We start from the raw sequence: 21350 nt of genomic DNA, 5'->3' as shown, positions 1-21350 counted from the left end.
ACAGGGACCAATATAATGTCAAAGGGGCGTGACACAAATTAGAAGTGCTCCGATCCCACAGCGAAGCACAGATAATACTTGTGGAACAGTAGGCTGGGTATCAGAAAATATGCATCCTGCAATTCCAAGGACATCGCCCAGTCTCCTCAATTCACGGAAGAAACAATCAGACATTTTGAATTTGTGCTTCCTCAAAAAGGCACTCAGTGAGCGGCGGTCCTGTGGAAGCATAAGGCCTCCACCCTCCTTCAGTACAAGGAAGTAGTCCAAGTAGCACACCTTTCCTTTCTCAGAATCTTTTTCATTGGTTTAATGGCACCCTTGGCCAGCAGGTTACTTTTTGTAGCAAATTGCAGACAAGTGCACAGAGTGTTGCTCTGATGTGAGGGTAAACTGGGAAGGGAAGAAATGAAAAGGTAGGCTGTAGCCTCTTTGAATAAATTGCAAGACCACCTGTCTGATGTGATGGATCTCCAAATGAGGAAGAAATATTGTATCACGCCTCCTAACAGTTAAATGTGGGCCTGTGAATGCAAGAGAAAGTAACTTGGTAGCCTCTGCAGCAGAGGATTAAGAATTAGAGGAGCGGTGACCATACTAGTGCAAACAGCCTATGCAGCTGCCACAACCTCTGCCCCAAAAAGACTGGGTCTACTGTTGCTGCATAGGTTCAGTACTGCCAGTATACTAGTGCCCTTTAACAGCTCCTAAATTTACTATACTGTTGGTGCAACTGCTTGAAGGTATGCAAGTGCTTTCAAGGATTGTGCTGTAGCTCGTCTTTTCCTAAATCCTATTGGTGATGAATTAGCCTTTTCTCCAAACAATCTGAAGCCATCTAAGAGCATGGCCATCAAGGACATTTTGTCATCTTGTGAAAACTCAGATGATCATATCCAGGAGCGTCTTCTAATTGGGCCACTGGTGCCACTAGTTCTGCCAACACAGTCTGAAGTGTCCTAGCCACCAAGCTAAACATGTTTTGTCAGGTCCTAGTCATCATATATTGCTTAAGCCAACAAGTGTTTGATGTCTTTTGGGACGGCAAGCAATATCTTGCTAGCCATGTGCCATAAAGCATGGGTCACCTGCCCAGAAGAGAGACAACGTTCAAAGATCATAGTTTCTCTTTCGAAAGGCAACAGTACCAGCCAAGAAGGCACACTACGTTCAAAGAACATTAGGGTCTCTTTCCAAAGGCATCAATACATTTTAGACTTGATACTTGGGCAGGTGTTTAGAAAGGTATTAAAAGGGAATTAAGGGACTTGAATACCTGTCAATGCTTCTACCACCAAACAAGGATGCCTCGTCTAACATTGGGGTCACCAGGGGGGCTGATCTATGTCACCTAGCACAAGTTGACAGACCAAAGGACCCAAGACCGCCACATATCAAGTGGCCATGAGAGTGCCTGTAGGAGTGTCTGATTGAGGGATCTGAGTTAATAAATTCATCTTAATTTCAACAGTAGATAATTGTGAGTTTAGCATGTTTGCTGACTTTCCCATGAACAATGCGAAAGAGGCACTTTTTTCCCCTGGTGGCCTACATGACGAGTCTAGCTCGTGTTCTTGATATGTATCTAGCCCAGTGGAATTCTGTACTCAGAATTCTCTCATGACCAGTGTGATTGGAAACGTTTTACATAACCTGAATTATGTCAGAGTCAGATTGGCATAAAGTCTCTAGTCTCCGATAAAACTGATGTTGAGGCAGACTATTTGAGTCCAGCTGCAAGCTGACTGGTTCCGCCATTGTAATTTCTTTGCATGACAGACATTGGACAGGCCAACAGCAGCTTTGAGGCAAGTTAGATGCAGGCACCAGTGAATCAGCACTGACACAGAAGGGAGTGCTGTGGAACCAAGGACCAGGGTGGAAACTTTATCTGGTGTTGGTACTGGACTGAGAATAGGCCCCACTGGATCAGTTTGTACCAGCGGCAGGTTTTTGAATACACATTACTGCATCCTAGTTATATTACACACACTGACACAAATCTACACACAAAATACCGTTCTTATGTAAGCGCATCAAGTTTGGGATGCAATGACTGACATAAAATTGTCCTCTGTAAAGTGCCTGCTGTTCCTCGTAGCCGACCTATCCTATATAAAATACATTAAATAAACAATTTAATATGCTTCAGTCCATATATATCGTGCTGCTAGTTCCAGATTGTGTTCTGCGCTGTATGTGATGCCAGGCTGTGTTCTAAGTGGCAGCATCTTCTGCTTTGATGCAGTCAGGGTGAAAGTGCTGCCTTCTCTAGAAGGTTCCACTCGATCGTGTCCAGAAGCACACTCTGGAATGATTAAAGGGGTTCAGGGTTGGGACACTCTCCTGAACCATCTGTCCAACAAATTCTGTAAGCTGAAGGTGGCCTCTGGAAACAACCTGTCAGAATACGGCGTGAACGATTCTAGGTGCAGCTTTGGAAAGGAATATGTAGGTTAGACTAGTACCGAAGAATTTTAACACCTAATATTTCAGTTGTAGATCCTGTTCACATGTACTGATGGTGTGAGCAGGGCCATCTAGAACCTCATCAAGGAATCTGAGCTGTGTTGGTTTCTAGACCTCCATGTGTGCTCTGGGCGGTAAGTCAAACGTCGTAAAACCTTGACTGTGGAAAAGCACGTTCCAGCTCTCAAACCCCCTAATTTGTCCTGGTGTAGTATGACAACCCTTCTAGAACCGCATACTCTAATGCTGAATATTTGATCTCTAGAACCAATCGCTGTGTATTGGCCCAACAAGTCACCTCTTCTAAAACAGGTGCAGTGTAATGCAGAACATGCGAGTTGCAAATGATCAATTGTGAGTTTACACTGGCCTAAGGCACTGCCCATTGCTTACCATTGGTTGGCTTTATTGTCACTCTAATTTACTTGCTTCTTATTTGATGGCTTGCCTTACTCTTCCTATGTTTTCCATCCCATGAAGCATATCCTCTTTATGATCCTTAGACTGGCTGACTTGTATCTTTCCACTGCTCACATTAAAGGAACTACCTTTCCTTTTTTATTCAGCACTCAATGAGAGCTCCCTATGCTGTGTTGCCTACCACACCCTTATCTTGTCCATAAAAGCATAATAGAGATATTGGAGTTGGGTTATGACTGAAAAGTAGAATTTAAGGGTTATTTTTGTTTTATCTCCTACATTTCACATATTATGTGAAAGCACAAGCTTTGACACAGACTTTCATGGCATTCAAGGGCCATCTGCTGCACTCACTCAGCTGCTGTGCTGAAAGCCAACGAACCTGCTTGCTGGCTAGTCAGGAGGAGAAAATTACTGAATCCTTTGGAAAGTAAACTAGGCCTTGGGAAATGTTTACCTTTGTATCTGGATACTGATGTTTCAAGTTCTGTTCAGAGGTTCTTAAGTGAAAAAAGTTTCCACTATCATAAGATGCGTGTTTGCTTTTTCTCCAATATTTTGAATTGTTTTTTTCTTTTGCTTAAAAAAAAAAAAAAAAAACGCTCTTCAAGAACACACTGTCAAGGTCAACATCTCTGCATTTGCATTATAAAGGTGAGGTCTTTAGGCTTTGCCAATGTTTGCTGTGTTGACCCGCCCCCAGCTCATTTCGTCTTTACCATCCTTTTGAGTGAAGACTTGTATCTTTTCATTGCTCACTTTTAGAGAACTGTTTTCTTTTTGGGTAAGCACTGCAAGAGAGTGTATGTCTTTATTAGTGCTCTCCTTTGTGTTCTATTCCTCCCCACACTCCCTCCTCTGCTGCTGCCTCTCGTGTGGTCTCATGTGCTTCTTTTCCATTCTAAGCCCCGTCTATCCTTGTGCTATGGTTAGTTCTCTCCCTTGTGGGCTTCCCCACCCCAGACATCTTCATTGTTCTTTCATAACCTGCTCCACATTAGCTCCACCACTGCTCCCTCACCTCTTGCAGGCTTTTACAATTTTCTTATACTTTAATTTATGTTTAGAAAGTCTGATCAGCTGCCTTTTTTGCAGGGTACAACAATGCACAAAAAGTACTTTCACACACTTAACCTTTTTTATTGGCTGCTGTAGGTGACATCTAATACCTCAGATTTTAGTTTAAAAAATGGCATCCGCTTTATTCCACAGGTGTGGGCCTGCCTGGTGATGCATGCTTATCTTCCATTCTAAGCCCAGTCTCCCCTTGTGCTCTGGTTAGCTCTCCCTCTTGTGTGTTGAATTCCTCCTTCTACCCCACCCCCTCGCTTCATTGCTATTTTATAACCTGCTCCACATTAGCTCCTCCACTGCTCCCTCACCTCTTGCAGGCTTTTACAATTTTCTTATACTTTCATTTATGTTCAGAGAGCCTGATCAGCTGCCTTTTTTTTGCAGGGTGCTACAATGCACAAAAAGTACTTTCACACACTTACATTTTTTTATTGACTGATCTTAGTTAATAAAAAAAAATGGCATCTGCTTTATTCCCTGTGTGTGTGCATGCCTGGTAATGTATGCATATACATACAAATATAACACATGCCTGCACCTAAAGAATTATGCAACCAGCAACAGCACCACTGCGCCCATTTTTTCATTTTTTTCTGATGCTGTACAGCATTGGCAAAAACATTCCCATTGCCATTGCCAATAGGTCTATAAGGTGTGACTTTTTTGCTTTGCCAAAGTTTGTTTTTCCTCTTGTTAAATTAAGGAACTTTCTCTGAGAGGCTCAAGCTAATTAGTGAAACTGAAATGCACTGACAATATACTTGGATTTTGCTTGCAATGCTTTGTATGGGGATCAGAAATTCTAGGACTTTCTGGTTGTATTAGGTTGTAAAGTCCAAGGCTTGCTGACGTGCCTGATCAATCCTGGGAAAGCAGCAAAAATAAACTTACAAACAGGCCAAATATGGAAAAAAGTTTTAAAAAAATTATTCAGAGCAAACTGTTGATTGGCGCTTGAGTGACTGAAATTATACTGGAATTAAGTTGTTGCTTTTTCTAATACGCCGTTGGGGAAGGATTTGATGCACACACTTACTTGTGTTATTGTCTACTAACTACAAACTGTGCTTGCATAACCAATATTGCTAATTGCTAGGAAATGGAGTAAACGTTCTGCAGATTTTGGAGCACAATCATGGTTTCGTTATTAGAAGCGTAACATATGAGATGCTAAGGATATTTAGAAAATTATTATTTGTAACAAAGACAGACTAAGGCCTGACGAATATTCCGTTCACCGTATTATGATTTCCATAGAATATAATGGAATCGTAATACTGCGGATGGGATATGCATCACGTTTGTGACAGAGTAACCCCATACTCTAAATCAGGCCCTAAATGTTTGTTGAAACATGGCAGCCTTTGCATGTATGAATATATACAGGTATTTCTAGAGGTTGACCCTTGGTAAGAAACCCAGCAGTGCTGTACAGTTCTGGGCATGTGAAGAAGTGTATGGTGCACAGACAACACACATGGTTGCTTTCAATGTACAGAAGGGAAGAGTACCTGCGTTTGGGGGTACGTGGGTCTCTTCAGGAGCTGTCCAACATCTAGGGGTGGTTAACCAGGGAGGCAAGCTTTTGCATGAAGGTGTGTCTTCTGTTCCTTCCAGAAGTGAAGAGTGGAGGGAGGGATCTGGATGAATACAGAGTCCCAGAATCTTGGTCAGTAGCAGGTGAAGGCCTGTCACAGTATTCTCCTTCCTGCATCCTGGTCCAGAGTTTTGTTATGCTGGCGTTGCAAATGTTGCACAGCTCATAAAATATCTTAATTTTGCTTGCATAGCATGGAGAGGTGATTGGCTCACTGCTTTGAAAACGGTACTGTTACTCAGCTGGATAAAGGGGATGAAGGTGGAGTTGATCCCGTCAAACTTCTTCAATCCCTGGCTCAAATAGGCCAGAAAATAGATCAGCCATTTTAGAACAGTGGAATGAGAATCTGTTTAAATTGACTAAGATAATATATGGGTAACTTACAGAGGGAGCACTAACAAAACAAATGTATAATGCAGGTGAAATTAATTTCAGCTGTGTTTCTTGAGCTGAGGATTCCTGGATTTCCAGGTCATCAATGGTGTCTAAATGAAATAATCCCAAGGATGCTTCGGGGGGGAAAGGCTGATGCTTAATTTCTCATTAGGAGCTGGACCATATGTTTTCATTAAAATGTTTTAAGACACAGAAGAGTATACCATAAAGCCATAAATGAAACAAAAATCCAATATCCTCAAATGAATCAAAGAGGCACCAACATGAACCTAAATACATTTCCTGCATTTACCAAGAATTGACAAACCATGCAGCCTTAAAGGAATATATGTCGGAACAATGCATGCTGGAACCACGAGTGCCTGAACAACGCGTTCTGAACAAGGACCGCGTTGTTACCACTAATGCCTTTACCACAAATGCGTTAACAATGATTTTTTCATTGTAAAGGCATGTGTGGAACGGCATGCGTGGTTCCAGCATGCAACCCCCCTTACCTTCCCACCATGCCCCTAAAACTACCACAACCCCCCCAGCCCTGCCCCTAAAACCACCTCAAACCCCCACCCCTAAAACTACAGCGAACCCCAACCCCACCCCTAAAAACTAAAATTACCATGACCCCCACCCCGAAAACCTAAAACTACCCTTTAACCCCACCCCTGCCCCATAAACCTAAAACTACCCTGACCCCCCGCACCTACCCTGACCCCCCGCACCCACCCCAACCCCCCACCTGCCCCTAAAACTATCCGAGCCCCCAACCCTGCCCCCCAAAACTACTGCAACCCCCACCTCACCCCTAAAACTAGCCCCACCCCACCCCTAAAACTACCCTGACCCCCCCAAACACCACCCCTAAAACCTAAAACTACCCTGACCCCCCACCCCGCCCCTAAAACTACCCCCACCCCTAAAACAAACCCAGCCCCACCCTTAAAACCTAAACCTACTGCAACACCCCACCCCGCACGTAAAACCTAAAAGTACCCCGACCCCACCCCGCCCCTAAAACTATCCCGACTCCACAACCCCACTCCTAAAACTACCACGACCTCCATCCCGCCCCTAAAAACTAAAAGTACCCAACCCCGCCCCAACCTCACCCCCACAACTACCGCGACCCCACCCCTAAAACTCAACACTACCCCGACCTCCCAAACCCCGCCCCTAAAACAAACCTGCCCCCCAACCTGAAAAATTAAAACGACCCTGATCCGCCCCTAAAACTACCACAACCCCCAAACCCTGCCCCTAAAACTATCCGACTCGACAACCCCACTCCTAAAACTACCACGACCCCCATCCCGCCCCTAAAAACTAAAAGTACCTGACCTCGCCCCAACCTCACCCCCACAACTACCGCGACCCCAACCCTAAAACTTAAAACTACCCCGCCCCTCCACCCCAAAGACCTGAAATTACCCAACCCCCTACCCCTAAAAACTGAAACTACCCGACCCCCCCAAACCCCGCCCCTAAATCTACCCTGACCCCCTACCCCTAAAAACTAAAACTACCACGACCCCCCAAACCTGCCTCTAAAACTACCCCGACCCCCCAACCCCACCCCTAAAACTATCCCGACTCCCCCACACCACCCCTAAAACTACCCTGACCCCTAAAACGTAAGTACCCTGACCCCTCAACCCGCCCCTAAAACTACCCCAACACCCCCAACCCCACCCCTAAAACTACCCCGACCCCACCCCTAAAACTACCTCAACCCCCCCACCCTGCCCCTAAAACTACCCCAACCCCGCCCCTAAAACCACCCTGACCTCCCCATCCCCGCCCCTAAAACTACCGTGACCTCCCCACCCCTGCCCCTAAAACAACCCCAACCCCACCCCTAAATCCACCCGACCCCCCCAACCATCCCCCTAAAGCTACCGCAACCTGCCCCTAAAACTACCTCAACTCCCCACCCTGCCCCTAAAACTACCCCGACCCCCCAAGCCCGCTCCTAAAACCACCCCGACCTACACAACCCTGCCTCTAAAACTACTGCAACCCCCCCACCCCGCCCCTAAAACCACCCAACCCCGCCCCTAAAACTACTGCGACCCTCCACCCGCCCCTAAAACTACCGACCCCCCAACCATGCCCCTAAAGCTACAGCAACCCCACCCCTAAAACTAGCGTGATCCTCCCAACCCCGCCCATAAAACTACTTCGACCCCCAACCCCTCCCCTAAAACTACCCTGACCCTCCACCCCTAAAACTACCTTGACCCCATACCCCTGAAAACTAAAACTACCCTAACCCCCCCAACCCTGCCCCTAAAACCTAAAACTATCCCAACCCGACCCCTAAAACTACCCCGACCCCCCCACCCAACCCCAAAAACTACCCCAACCCACCACTGCTAAAACCTAAGTACCCCGACCCCCAACCCCACCCCTAAAACTACTTTGACCCCCCACTCAGCCCCTAAAACTACCCCAACCTCCCCAACCCGCCCCTAAAACTAACCTGACCCACCACCCTGAAAAATTAAAACTATCCTGACCCCGCCCCTAAAACTACCACGACCCCCAACCCCGCCCCTAAAACTACTCCGACTCCACAACCCCACTCCTAAAACTACCACGACCCCCCTCCCGCCCCTAAAAACGAAAAGTACCCGACCCAACCTCACCCCCACAACTACCGCGACCCCACCCCTAAAACTTAACACTACCCGACCCTCCACCCCTAAGACCTAAAATTACCCGACCCCTACCAACTAAAACTACCCGACCCTCCAAACCCCGCCCCTAAAACCTAAGACTACCGCGACCCCTCACCCCAAAACCTAAAAGTACCCTGACCCCTCACCCCCGCAACTCAAACTAACCTGACCCCACACCTAAAAACTAAAACTACTGCAACACCCCATCCCGCCCTTAAAACCTAAAAGTACCCTGACCCCCTCACCCCTCAAACTACCCCAACCCCACCCCTAAAACTACACCGAGCCCCACCCCGTCCCTAAAACCTAAGTACCCCGACCCCTCATCCCCGCCCCTAAAACTAATGCAACCCCCACCCTGCCCCCAAAACTACCCCAACCCTGCCCCAAAACTACCACGACCCCGCCCCCAAAACTACCACGACCCCCTAACCCGCCTCTAAAACCTAAACCTAAAATGACCCCACCCTTAAAAGTACCCAACCCCCCAAACCCCACCCCTAAAACCACCTTGACCCCCCACTGCGCCCCTAAAACCTAAAAGTACCCAGACCCCTCGCCCCACCCCTAAAACAAACTAACCCAACCCCACCCTTAAAAACTAAACCTACTGCAACACCCCACCCAGCCCATAAAACCTAAAAGTACCCCGACCCCTCACCCCACCCCCACAACTACCCTGACCCAGCCCCTAAAACTTAACACTACCCCAACTCTCCACCCCAAGACCTAAAATTACCCGTCCCCCTCAAAACGAAAACTACCCAACCCCCCAAACCCCGCCCCTAAAACCTAAGACTACTGCGACCCCACACCCCCGCCCCTAAAACCTAAAAGTACCCTGACCCCTCACCCCTTCCCCTCAAACTACCCTGACCACCACCCCTAAAAACTAAAACTACTGCAACACCCCACCCCTAGAACCTAAAAGTACCCTGACCCCCTCACCCCACCCCTCAAACTACCCCAACCCCACCCCTAAAACTAACCCTAGCCCCACCCCGTCCCTAAAACCTAAGTACCCCGACCCCTCACCCCGCACCTAAAACTAATGCAACCCCTACACCGCCCCTAAAAGTACCCTGACCCCCCTCACCCCGACCCCATAAAACTAAAGCTACCCCGACCCCCAACCCTAAAAACTAAAAATACAGCGACACCCTGCCCCTAAAACCTAAAAGTACCCTGACCCTCTCACCCCACCCCTCAAACTACCCTGACCACCTATCTCTAAAAACTAAAACTACCCCACCCCCTAAAACTACCCCAACCCCCACCCCATAAAACTAAAATTACTGTGACCCCAACATCGCCCCTAAAACTACCCCGACCCCCCCCAACCCCGCCCCAAAACAACCCTGACCCGCCCACCCCTGCCCGTAAAATCCGAGTACCCTGACCCCTCACCCCGCTCTTAAAACTACCCCGACTCTTCACCCCACCCCTAAAAACTACCCGTACCCCCACCCCTAAAAACTACCCCAACCCCCAAAAACTAAAATTACTGCATCTCCCAACCCCACCCCTAAAACTACTGTGACCCCCCCAACCTCACCCCTAAAACTACTGTGACCCCCCCCAACCCCACCCCTAAAACTACCCTACCCTTAAAATCTAATACTACCCTGACCCCCACCTCTAAAAACAAATTACAGCGACCCCCCCCTAAAACTATTGCGACCCCTGCCCCTAAAACTACCCTGACCCACCAACCCCGCCCATAAAACTACCCCAGCCCCAAAAACTAAAATTACTGCGATCTCCCACCCCGCCCCCAACCCCTAAAACGACCCGCCCCTAAAACTACTACGAACGCTCACCCCTAAAACCTAAATCTACCCTGGCCCCCACCCCGCCCCTAAACAATCCCGACCCCACCAACCCCTCCTCTAAAACTACCCCGACCCCCCACCCTGCCCCTAAAACTAACCCGACCCCCCACCACTAAAACCCAAAACTACGGCAACCCCACCCCTAAAACTACGGTGACCCCCTCAGCCCCGCCCCTAAAACTGCAGCGACCCTGCCCCTAAATCTCCCCTGACCCTCCTACCGCCACCACTAAAACTACCACAACCCCAACCCGCCCCTAAAACTATCCCTGACCCCCCCCAACCCTGCCCCTAAAACTATCCCGACTCCCCAACCCTGCCCCTAAAACTATCCCGACTCCCCAACCCCGCCCCTAAAACTATCCTGATTCCCCCACCCGCCCCTAAAACTACCCTGACCCCTCTCACCCCCAGCCCTAAAACTGCCACCCCTCCACCCCGCCCCTAAAACTACCCTGACCCCCAACCCCACCCCTAAAACTACCTCAACCCCCCCACCCTGCCTCTAAAACTACCCCAACCCCCACCCTGCCCCTAAAACTACCCCAACCCCGCCCCTAAAACCACCCGACCTCCCCATCCCCGCCCCTAAAACTAAAACTACCGCAACCCCCACCCCTAAAACCACCCCAACCCTGCCCGTAAAACCACCGACCCCCAACCACGCCCTAAAGCTAAAGCAACCCACCGCTAAAACTACCTCAACCCCCCACCCTGCCCCTAAAGCTACCCTGACCGCCCCCAAGCCCGCTCCTAAAACCACCCGACCTCCCCAACCCCACCCCTAAAACTATTGCAACCCCCCCACCCCTGCCCCTAAAACCACCCCAACCCCGCCCCTAAAACTACTGCGACCCTCCATCCACCTCTAAAACTACCGCCCCCCCAACCACGCCCCTAAAGCTACCGCAACCCCACCCCTGAAACTACTGCGACCCTCCCAACCCGCTCCTAAAACCACTGCGACCCCCCCACCCACTCCCCTAAAACTACCCTGACCCTCCACCCCTAAAACTACCCTGACCCTATACCCCTGAAAACTAAAACTATCATGACCCACCAATCCTGCCCCTAAAACCTAAAACTACCCTAACCCGACCCCTAAAACTACCCGACCCCCCCACCCAACCCCTAAAACTACCCCGGACCCACCACCGCTAGTACCCTGACCCCAACCCCGTCCCTAAAACCTAAGTACCCCCGACCCCCTAACCCACCCCTAAAACAACTGCGACCCCCCACCCAGCCCCTAAAACTACCCCGACCTCCCCAACCCGACCCTAAAACTAACCTGACCCCCCACCCTGAAAAATGAAAACTACCCTGACCCCGCCCCTAAAACTACCACGACCCTCAACCCCGCCCCTAAAACTACCACGCCCCCACCCCTGCCACTAAAACTACCACACCCCCAACCCCGCCACTGAAACTACTGCAACCCCCCACCTGCCCCTAAAAATAACCCAACCCCCGCCCCTAGAACTACCCCGACCCCCCAAGCCCACCCCTAAAACCGAAAACTACCCTGACCCCCCATCCCCACCCGTAAAGCTACCACGACCCCTACCCTGCCCCTAAAACCTGAAACGTACCGACCCCTCACCCCTAAAAACTAAAATTATGCATGTTCGTTGGTCAGACATGCGTGGTTAAGGCAGAGGAAAACAGGGTCGTTGTTCAGGAAAGCGTTGTTCCGCTTTTGTGGTCAATGACCCTTGTTGTTCCTGCGTCGTTGTTCAGGCTGCTTCCCATCTTAAAGTAACAATTCTTACGCTACTTAACAGCATAGCAAAGACTTTCTCGAGTTATTCGGTGACAAAATCTTAAACAGACAGGCCTTAATGAATTGCAATCATGAACCATCACCATACCATGACACAATTCTTGCTTTAATGCAGGCCTTCCACTCATCCCTCCAACAGGTAGAAATTGATTTAGGGGCAATCATTTACCAAAAACACAGGGCATCTATTCTGGAAGTGGACCAGTCTATAGCATGAGTGCAGCAGGTTTTTATTTTCTCCACTAGCTCCTGATATCACAGAAGGGATTCATGTGTCTTTCTCCAGTGGACCAATTTGATGCCAACTTTAGCACATCTGGATGGTCTTGGAAATTTCTCAACCTATTTCCAACCTGCCTTATCTTAGCAAAAAACCTGAAGAAAGAGAACACTATCCAACTACAAAAATGCATCTAATCAGACTCAACATGACCCACAATCAGGGGAACAGAAACTCCACTGGGGAGTGCTAGGGAAGACCTTCACGCTGCATTGGATGAAAGGAAAGAAATTAGCTATAATCCTCCTTGACCTCTCTACAGAGGTCAGGAGGACCTTCGGATCCTTTTAAAAAAAGCTCTATGAATGGGTTGGCATATCAGAGACATGCATTAGGCTGCCACCTGCCACCATAGCAGTAGGAAAGAAGTGCAAATCTTTAGTACAAGAGTTACTCTGGATATGCCACAGTGCTATTTACTATCATCCCTACTTTTCAACATCTGCATGCTTTGTCTGGTACATATCTTAGTGCATCATCAGACATTTCCAAACGCACACGGATACCCAAATTCACTCTAAAACAGAAAATAATTGAGGGAGCTAAACAAACAGCATAGCTTGCCTTGATGAAACATTCCACTGAAAGAAAGAAGTTTATCTTTAGCTGAATAGACCACAAAAAGAGATTCTGGTCTGTGGTGCACAAAGCTAACAAACTTCGCCTTAATTTGGAGTAAACCCTGTGTCCCTCAACGACAACCTCCCAAAAAAGTTAAAAACATGAAAATAATCTTCAATGCAAATCTCACACTCAACCCGTGTGTTAATCAATCAGAGCTGCAGCTCACAGTGTTAACATTCAAAAGCCCTGGATGAGGAGTTTCATAAGACTTATGAAAAAATTCCTAGATTGTCTCTGACAAGAACCCTACTATTGGGCTGAAAGGATTACTGTAAAGTGATCTAGACTGGCCTTTCAAAAAGCCATACAGTCTGTAAACAGTGCAACAGCAACCAGCCAAACTGTGTTTCAACCACCACGAACACAACCCTGAGAAATCAGCCTTGAAAGACCTCCATTGCCTTCCAGTGGAATACAGGATTATATTTTAAATTCTGTGCACCTCCCACAATGTCTATGACTCAAATACCTTCAAAACGTAGTCCCATGTTGCGTTCCAGAACCAGTGTTCAATTAATATGTACCTCTTTCAACAAAAATATTCAAACAAAAAACACATGGAGGACCATGAAGGCGGATACGTAGGTGCCCAGGGTCCCAAACCTAGGAAGGCCTTGGATCCCACACAATGACCAAGGCTCAACCGCTTCCTGTTAAAAAAGCTAATCTAGGTTGAAATTTCAAAACTAAAAAGTGAGAAAACCCACATTTTTAAAATAAGTGTAAAATTAAAAATGTTAATTTAAATGTTGTGTAACTGGCAATAGCTTGAAATTGTGTTACTGTTTAACTTATTTTTTATAGGTTTTAATTCTGGCTGCAAGGTACCCTCATGCTAAACTTATCTCTTACACTTTACTGTAATGTGCCCTAACACTAAACCACTACTGTAAACCTCGTCTCTACCACTATACCTAACCCTAAAGTAAACTGTCACCCTATCTATAACAGTATTCATTATTTCAATGCTAATCCTACATCTTACTCTTACCTTATTTCTATCTGTAATCATATCAGTCAATCCAATCCTTAGCTCACACCACTAATATATCCTTAATTCTAAGCTTACACCTAACTGTATCAGTGCAATACCCTTAGCACTTTCACTAACCTTACCACCCGAAGCCTAATCCTACCATTAACCCTTCCCTAACAATACACTCTTACCATAACCCCTACCCTTACCACAAAGCTAGCCCTATCCTGCTACCTCACACATTTTAAATGCTTATTTACATTTCAAAATATTTGCAAACTTCCTTTTATTTTGTAATTTTAGCTTTTTTAACTTTTAATTATCGCAAAATCTAGACCTAACACCGAGAAAGCACTGAAGACTTTAGACTGGTATGCTGCTGATGACAAGTAACAATAGGGCCAGCACTCAAGACAAAATAAATACTGATGTTTCACCTCCCATTTACTTGGACTCCATCTCCTCCTTTCATCATCTGCTCAGTCTCTTGATCATTCTTCAGTGTTCTGCATGGTTGTATGGTTACTTTTCCAGCACATTATAAAATTTAGGGAAAATTGAGGGAAAAAAGTAAATAAGACCACCTGCCCATTTCCGGGTAGATTGATTTTCAACACCAGTAAGGTGTGTAATACAGTTGAGTGGTCATTCTTCCTGTATTTAATTATTAAATCCAGGTTGAAAATATATTAGGTATGCTACTTTCACACAGGTAGGTTGAGCTGATTAAACGTTTATTATCAAAAACAAGAGTAAGACCTAAAGTGACACATTTTCTCTATAGGAGTGATGGAGAGCTTGATGGGTCATTTCACGTTTTTGATTGAGCTTAAGAGAGACTACAAAGAACCTGTGAGAATGTACTGTCTTGTACATCTGAAGTGTTATTATACTGAGAGCACAACAATGACGCAGGGGCAAAGAGGATTATATTTATAGATCACATTCTTCATAACAATTTTCAAGCTCTATTAATAGTTCTTTAGTGCAACTGACAAAAGTGATACTGTGTGGGGAGGACTCAAAAAAGAGCACCTTAATGGGATGTTTAAGAAAGAAGAAATAGTGTAATTCGGATCATAGCGGGCAAGCACTGCAGCATGCTTCTGTCATTCAAGGGCACTGGATTTAACAAAGGAACACCTTAACAGGGGGCTGGGTTAGTACAAAGGGAACAAAGAAACATGTAAAGAATATTACACATTTGTCTCAAATAATAAATCTGGCATTCATCCTCCTCAAAATAATCAACTCACTATCAAACATAATTAACACTAAAAACAACAGTATTTGTTTGATTGATGAAACGATAAATAAAAAGCAAAACTATTTCCATTTGAAAAATGAGCCAAATGTGAAATCTGTTTCAGAGTAAAATGCATCAGGTATTTGAAAATGTTTGCTTTTTTTTTTTTTTTTTTTATTTCAAGGGAAAAAAACTCCCCGAACACATAAAAACAGAGCAACAAATAAAAATAAATACAATAGTACATGTAGGAGAGTGTACAAATTCGAACGAAGGAAGAATGCTAACAGTTCATAATAAAAGACCCCTAAATGCCCACTAGGGCTGTAAATACAATTGATCAGCCGAGAATAAGAAATAAAATAATACATACAATACTTCCTAAGCAAATGTGTGCAAAATTGACCAGGTAAAAGCTTTATACTAAGGACTCAATTAACTACTTTAGATCATATCAAGAGCGCCTGCTGTTTCCCGATGAGCCAAACAGCATATAGATATTTGCTCAGGCTGAATACTAGAGGACCAGTGTCCAATTGAAAGACCCTTGATGCAATACAGTAATGTTTGAAGCCATATTCCGGAACAGAGGTCTTAGCCATTTCCTTCTTGCCAATTTATACATCGGACGAAAAAATAAAACAAGATATATGGTCTTAATTGCATCAATACATGTTTTTCATATACCATCTTTTTCATAGCTAAACTTCCACATGCGAGTGAATTGACTGGTGAATACATTTCTGAATCTAAATCTGATTATAAGGTACTGGCTTGAAGTGGAAAAATCATATCCACATAGTATTCAAAAGAAGGACTTGGCTTGTGGGCCAGCGACCTGTCTGTAAGAATATAACATTTTGCATTTCTATGCCACTATTTTAAGACATATTCCCAGTAGGCAGCTTTTATAATGCTCCTAGTCGCCCTATAAATAGATAATGGATCATACCAATAATTTTCCTGCACCAAGGTCAGGAGCCAGGGTTTTATATAACATAGCCAAGGGATAAGTATGGGCTTTGTTGATGTTCATAATCTCTACAGGACTATTTCTGTACGAAATCAACTCACCGCTTGACCACAATTTAATCCACAGAATGAGGGGGTCTTAAAATGGATAGGTCCCCAATCCTCTTAAGGCCAGTGTTGTGGAAGAGTGGTATAGTAGTGGTACTTTGGGGCAAATTAAAGAGTAACCTCAGAAAATTATCTCTCTTGTCCGTCAGATCTTTAATGTTGTCCTAATTTCTTCCCTGCATAGGGATGCAGTTTGGACTTTAGCTTGGGAGATCACAATTGCTGGCAACACTGATCAAGGTGTAGTGGCTTTGTATTTCTTAACAACTGCTGATGATCTGTGATACATTAAAACACCACTCTTCTATATATGAGACTTTCAAGTATATGAGTTGTCAACTCTGATTCAAAGATAATCAAATGTGAAAACTGGATATAAAGTAACCTCTAAAGGACTTTAGGAGGTTAAGGACCAGGTATTTGTTTTTTGTAGCATTAACCTCCAAACCCCCAGGAAACACAAAAGTCAATGAATTTATTCAGTAAGTTCTGCAAACCCACTGGAGCTTGCAACATAAGGAGAGTATCGTCTGCAAAGAGAAGAGCTCAAGTAGACATGTCCTGTAGTTTAAGGGAGTGATGAACGCACTCAATCAAGAAGTTGATGACGACATTGATATATAGAGAGAACAAAGTGGGGGCTAAAATACAGCCTTGAGAAACCCCTCCCTCTATGTGTATTCAATCTGTGAGCTCTCCCAACTTGCACAACTTGCTTGTGCATAATTCTATTAGCGTAGCCTTATAAGGATATTCAGTGTCGACAGCGATATACCCATTGGCTTGAGGGTCAACTGAAAATATTTACTTTTTTCTTCTTTTGGGGTTCAATGCTCTTATGTTTTGCTGTCCTCTTTCCTGTTGTTTACCTTTGCTTCAGTTTCCCTCTTGAGCTGGTCTTCCAATGTAGTTTTAAGTTCCTGGAGATCCTGTAGTTCCTGTGTCTTTTCCTGCAAAGCAGCCTCTAACTATGTAGCAAAGAGAACAAGAAAAAACAAATTCTTCAAACGGATTTGAGCCCAATTTTAAAGCTGAAATTAACTGCTGTGCAGAAACCAGTTTTGTCAGAGTACAGCAGGCATCAATTTTCAAGTTAAAGTCCAATAAAGCCCCTATAAACAAAGGATCTTCGAAAGTATGCTTACACAAATGGAATTCTACAAACACGAACATAAATTACTTACCCTGAAGAACATAAAATAATTATTTTGGAAGAATATTAAGGGGAAATACATCTAATCAATCTACATCAAATCATCCAATTTGGCTGCATATTTAAAAAACAAAATAACCATATTAATAACTTTAACAATTTAACATGCAGATCAAATTTGCGAAGACAGAATGTTGATATGCTATGGAAAAAACATGCTTTCAAGCATAGAGAAAGGAGGAAGGAGGAAAAAAAAGTCAAATTCAACAATCGTAAATGTGATCTGCATTTTTATAATGGTCCAGCTACATAAGAATAAGACTAGCATTTACCTGGTCCTTTTCTCGTCTAATACGATCTAATTCCGTTTTCAAACTGGAAATAGAAGCTGGAGAAGAGAAAAACTGTATATCAGTTTATACAATACAGAGTACTATGCAATTCCCGAAAGCATAACACTTTAGAAAACAGTCTCCTACAAGAGGAAGGATATGCGAAAATGTTATAATTAATGGTATTATTTTAGCCCCTGATTTAACCTCTCCCTGGTCATGAAATAGGTGTGCAACAAAGTAACAAAATATGTACTCCTCAGTGAACTTTGGTATGCTAAATCTGACTGAGATACTTCCGAATTTTAATGCCAAAAATAAAAATTCACCCCTAGCAGTTTAGGTTAAAGCTTTTTTCTAAATGATTTTGTTCTGAGGGGGGTGTCACAAGTGAAAGTAAATCAAGAACGCAAATTCTAAGTTTAATTCCCTGAAGTCAACAATTCTACACATGATTTTCAGGATAAATCTTACTGTTCAAACAGGCCTCATACTGCACACTATCATTATTCAGTGAGGCAGTGCTCATCAGCCCTCTATGTACAAGAAAGATACAGTGAAATATAGAGAATGGCACAAAGCTACAAAGATAAGTAGGCCACTTACACATGCCCTAATGGATGTGAATCCTTGGCTATTCATACACAAGCATCAAACATTAGAACCGCAGAGAAACTCTGCGACATAATGAAGGATGCGTATCAGACAAGGCCCTTCCAAAAATATCACTCTAGCGTAGATGCATTAAAATGTAACTGAAATATACTACACAATTTTGTTTCTTATAACATGTACAGTGTTTCAAATCATTCAGTAAACTCCCTTATTAAAAACCAATCATATTATACAATCCAGAAAGAAAAATCTGAATGTATGACCACCTGATAGAGAAGAACAATGCTACTCAACCACACACCACTTCAACCAAACTCAGGCCACAGTCAAAACAAAGCTCCACTCGTATGTTCTAACAAACATTATGGACAAGAAAGTCAAAGTATCAGCTTCAGATCACACAGTCAAACTTGCAAAGACTGAAAAAAAAGCAGCCCCAACTAGATCTTTAAGGTAATTCTGTTACTCTTAGTCCCTGGGCTCTTTCTAAATATCTGGTTTGTGGTGACCTTGCCATATAGTGGTGGGACCAAAACCTCTTCTAAAGGAGTTACTCAAGAGCTTTTGTTGCACATGCATAGGTATTGCGCTTTGTTAATTAAAAGCATGCCTCACTAGCCTTTCTTAAAACAAGCATTATCAAAGGAAACCGATCTCGCTTTTTAGACCTATTAGTTTTGCCAATAAAGTTTGCCAATGATGTGCAACACTGGAAAAAAAGGAAAAAAGCACAATGTTGCAAAGCAGGCACCAATTTCTTTTACATTTTTTAGTTATGCGAAATGATGAAAGCCTCTTCGATTGGTATATAAATTATTTTTGGGGTAAAAACGGAAAATAAAGATAAAAAAGACTGTGAGCTAAGAGGACAATGGAGGAATGGGTGGGAAAGGAGAGAAGAGGAGGGGAAAAAGCAGCACATAAGGAAGAGAATAACACAGGCGGTGGGGGTAGAAGTACATGATGGCATAAACAACAGAGCGCAGGTGGAGAAGCACACAGAGTGCAGCAAATGAGGGAGAGAAGCGCAGAGGGGAGCGATCATCACATGCAGAGGTGGGGGAATTTGGAAGAGAAGCACACAAGAGAATGCATGTGCAGTGCATGACTGAGGTGGATATTTGGTGAGGAAGAAGCACACAATGTAGAGCAGTGGAAAAAATTCACTCTCAAGGAGTCCTTAGCTGAAAAATGAAAGTAGTTCCCTAAAACTGGGCAGCAGAAGAATAAAAATCAGCAAGGCAAAAGTATGGTAGGCGCCAAGGGAGATACAAACACAAGATGAGGCAAGAAAATCAGATGGACAACAAAGCCAACTAATGGTAAGCAGGGGTTGGGGCTCCAAGTCCACTGAAAGTTATTTTAAGCCCACACTATTTGGTTCCCAAGTTGTCTGGTAACCAAGACATGAAAAGAAATAAAATTTCAAATATTGGAAAAACAGATGCTTTGTTCATGGGAAAAATTACAATTCACAAGGAAGTTACCAGAATGGTTGAACACTAACCTGAAGAAAAAACAATCTTCCCCAGACAAGAACTACTTTGGAGTCAGAGTAGTGGTGGAAAAGACCGCATAGTTGACAATTTCAAAAGCATTAAAATCTCGCTAATGTGTGCTGTTCTTGTTTCTCTCGTATAATCAGATCAAATACACTGACATATACGCACTAGAACTGTGGAAATACCACCCCCGCCAATGCAGGAAGGCAAATGTAAACCATTCACTAATCTGTCCCTACCACTTACTTCCAGTGCATGGTTTCTCTTTCTTATGCCTCCTGCTTGGCTTGGCACTCTTGACATATATCATTGTGAACTGAAATGCCTCTCTAATCTCTTAATAAGCCACAAGAACTGGGACATAGGAACAAACAATGATATTAATCATTAAATGGGGAGGTCGGGTTTCAAATCAGGCCTGCTGGTGAATCTGAACCTTAGCTATTTTAACTGGTGAAGTAAAGAAAATTAACATGCTCTCCAGAGTATGTATGGTAAAGTGAAAGTACCTAGGATGATGAAAAATCATTTTATAGCACAATTTTCTGCAGGGCGCTGCCTCTCCTGTAAAATTTATCTTTCTATGCGTGTGTTTTTTTTTTTTTTAGAAAATCCGATTAGTTTTTGTTGGAATATAACTGGGCCATGGGCGTCTCTATTGAGGGGTGAGAGAGTTCATACACCAGGTCCATTTGCTCTGCCCCACCCACCATAGACACCACGAACAGCTGTAGAATGTAGCTCTGCCCCATGTCGAGGTGCATCAAACACTGACTAAGTCAATAGCCCTCGATTATTTCTATAAATTCACTTTGTCTATCATATGAAGCATCCACAGAATGAATAAGAAAAGAAACAATGATGACGTGACCGCTGCTGCCAGCCACTTAATTCCAGAGGTGCACTATGTGTGTAGATGGATTAGCTTTGATTGGGCATTTCGAGGCGCATTAACTTTTGCAGATAGTTCTCATCCAAATATCCTTCCCAACTTTGGAAGATTTGTAGATTAGCCTGAATGTACAAGTTATTTACCTTTGGTAACGATATATCTGGTAGAGACATATTCTAGTTGCAGATTCCTTACCTTTGAATTTCCACAGGCGTCAGACTGGATCTGGAGATTTTTATTCGAGCAGTATCTCTTCGTGCCGTCAGGTGGCGTTGGTCAACTCCGCAGGTGTTTTTGCCGTGATGACATCATGGTCGTATATATAGGCACCACCCCAGTGCGCTGATGTCAGTTTCTTTTCACAACGTTCCACGCCAGTAGTGCAGAGCCATGAAGAACAC

The 21350-nt window shown here is 44.4% G+C and overlaps 1 protein-coding gene across 3 annotated transcripts in view; it reads right to left on the bottom strand.

Annotated features, from left to right (window-relative positions):
• The window catches only part of RABEP1 (rabaptin, RAB GTPase binding effector protein 1), a 749444-nt gene that overhangs the window by 87757 nt on the left and 640337 nt on the right, over nt 1-21350 (bottom strand). For 2 of the 3 annotated variants that reach the window (XM_069226667.1, XM_069226668.1), the window contains exons 15-16: nt 17941-17996; nt 17325-17423 (exon numbers count right to left, since the gene is read on the bottom strand). In XM_069226667.1, the coding sequence (XP_069082768.1) occupies nt 17325-17423; nt 17941-17996 (155 nt within the window). The remainder of the gene's footprint in view (nt 1-17324; nt 17424-17940; nt 17997-21350) is intronic. The other variant, XM_069226669.1, reaches the window with a different exon arrangement.

The sequence above is a fragment of the Pleurodeles waltl genome, chromosome 3_2 (genome assembly GCF_031143425.1).
Source record: "Pleurodeles waltl isolate 20211129_DDA chromosome 3_2, aPleWal1.hap1.20221129, whole genome shotgun sequence".
Taxonomy (NCBI): Eukaryota; Metazoa; Chordata; class Amphibia; order Caudata; family Salamandridae; genus Pleurodeles; species Pleurodeles waltl.
This window is presented reverse-complemented; position numbering and strand designations above follow the sequence as displayed.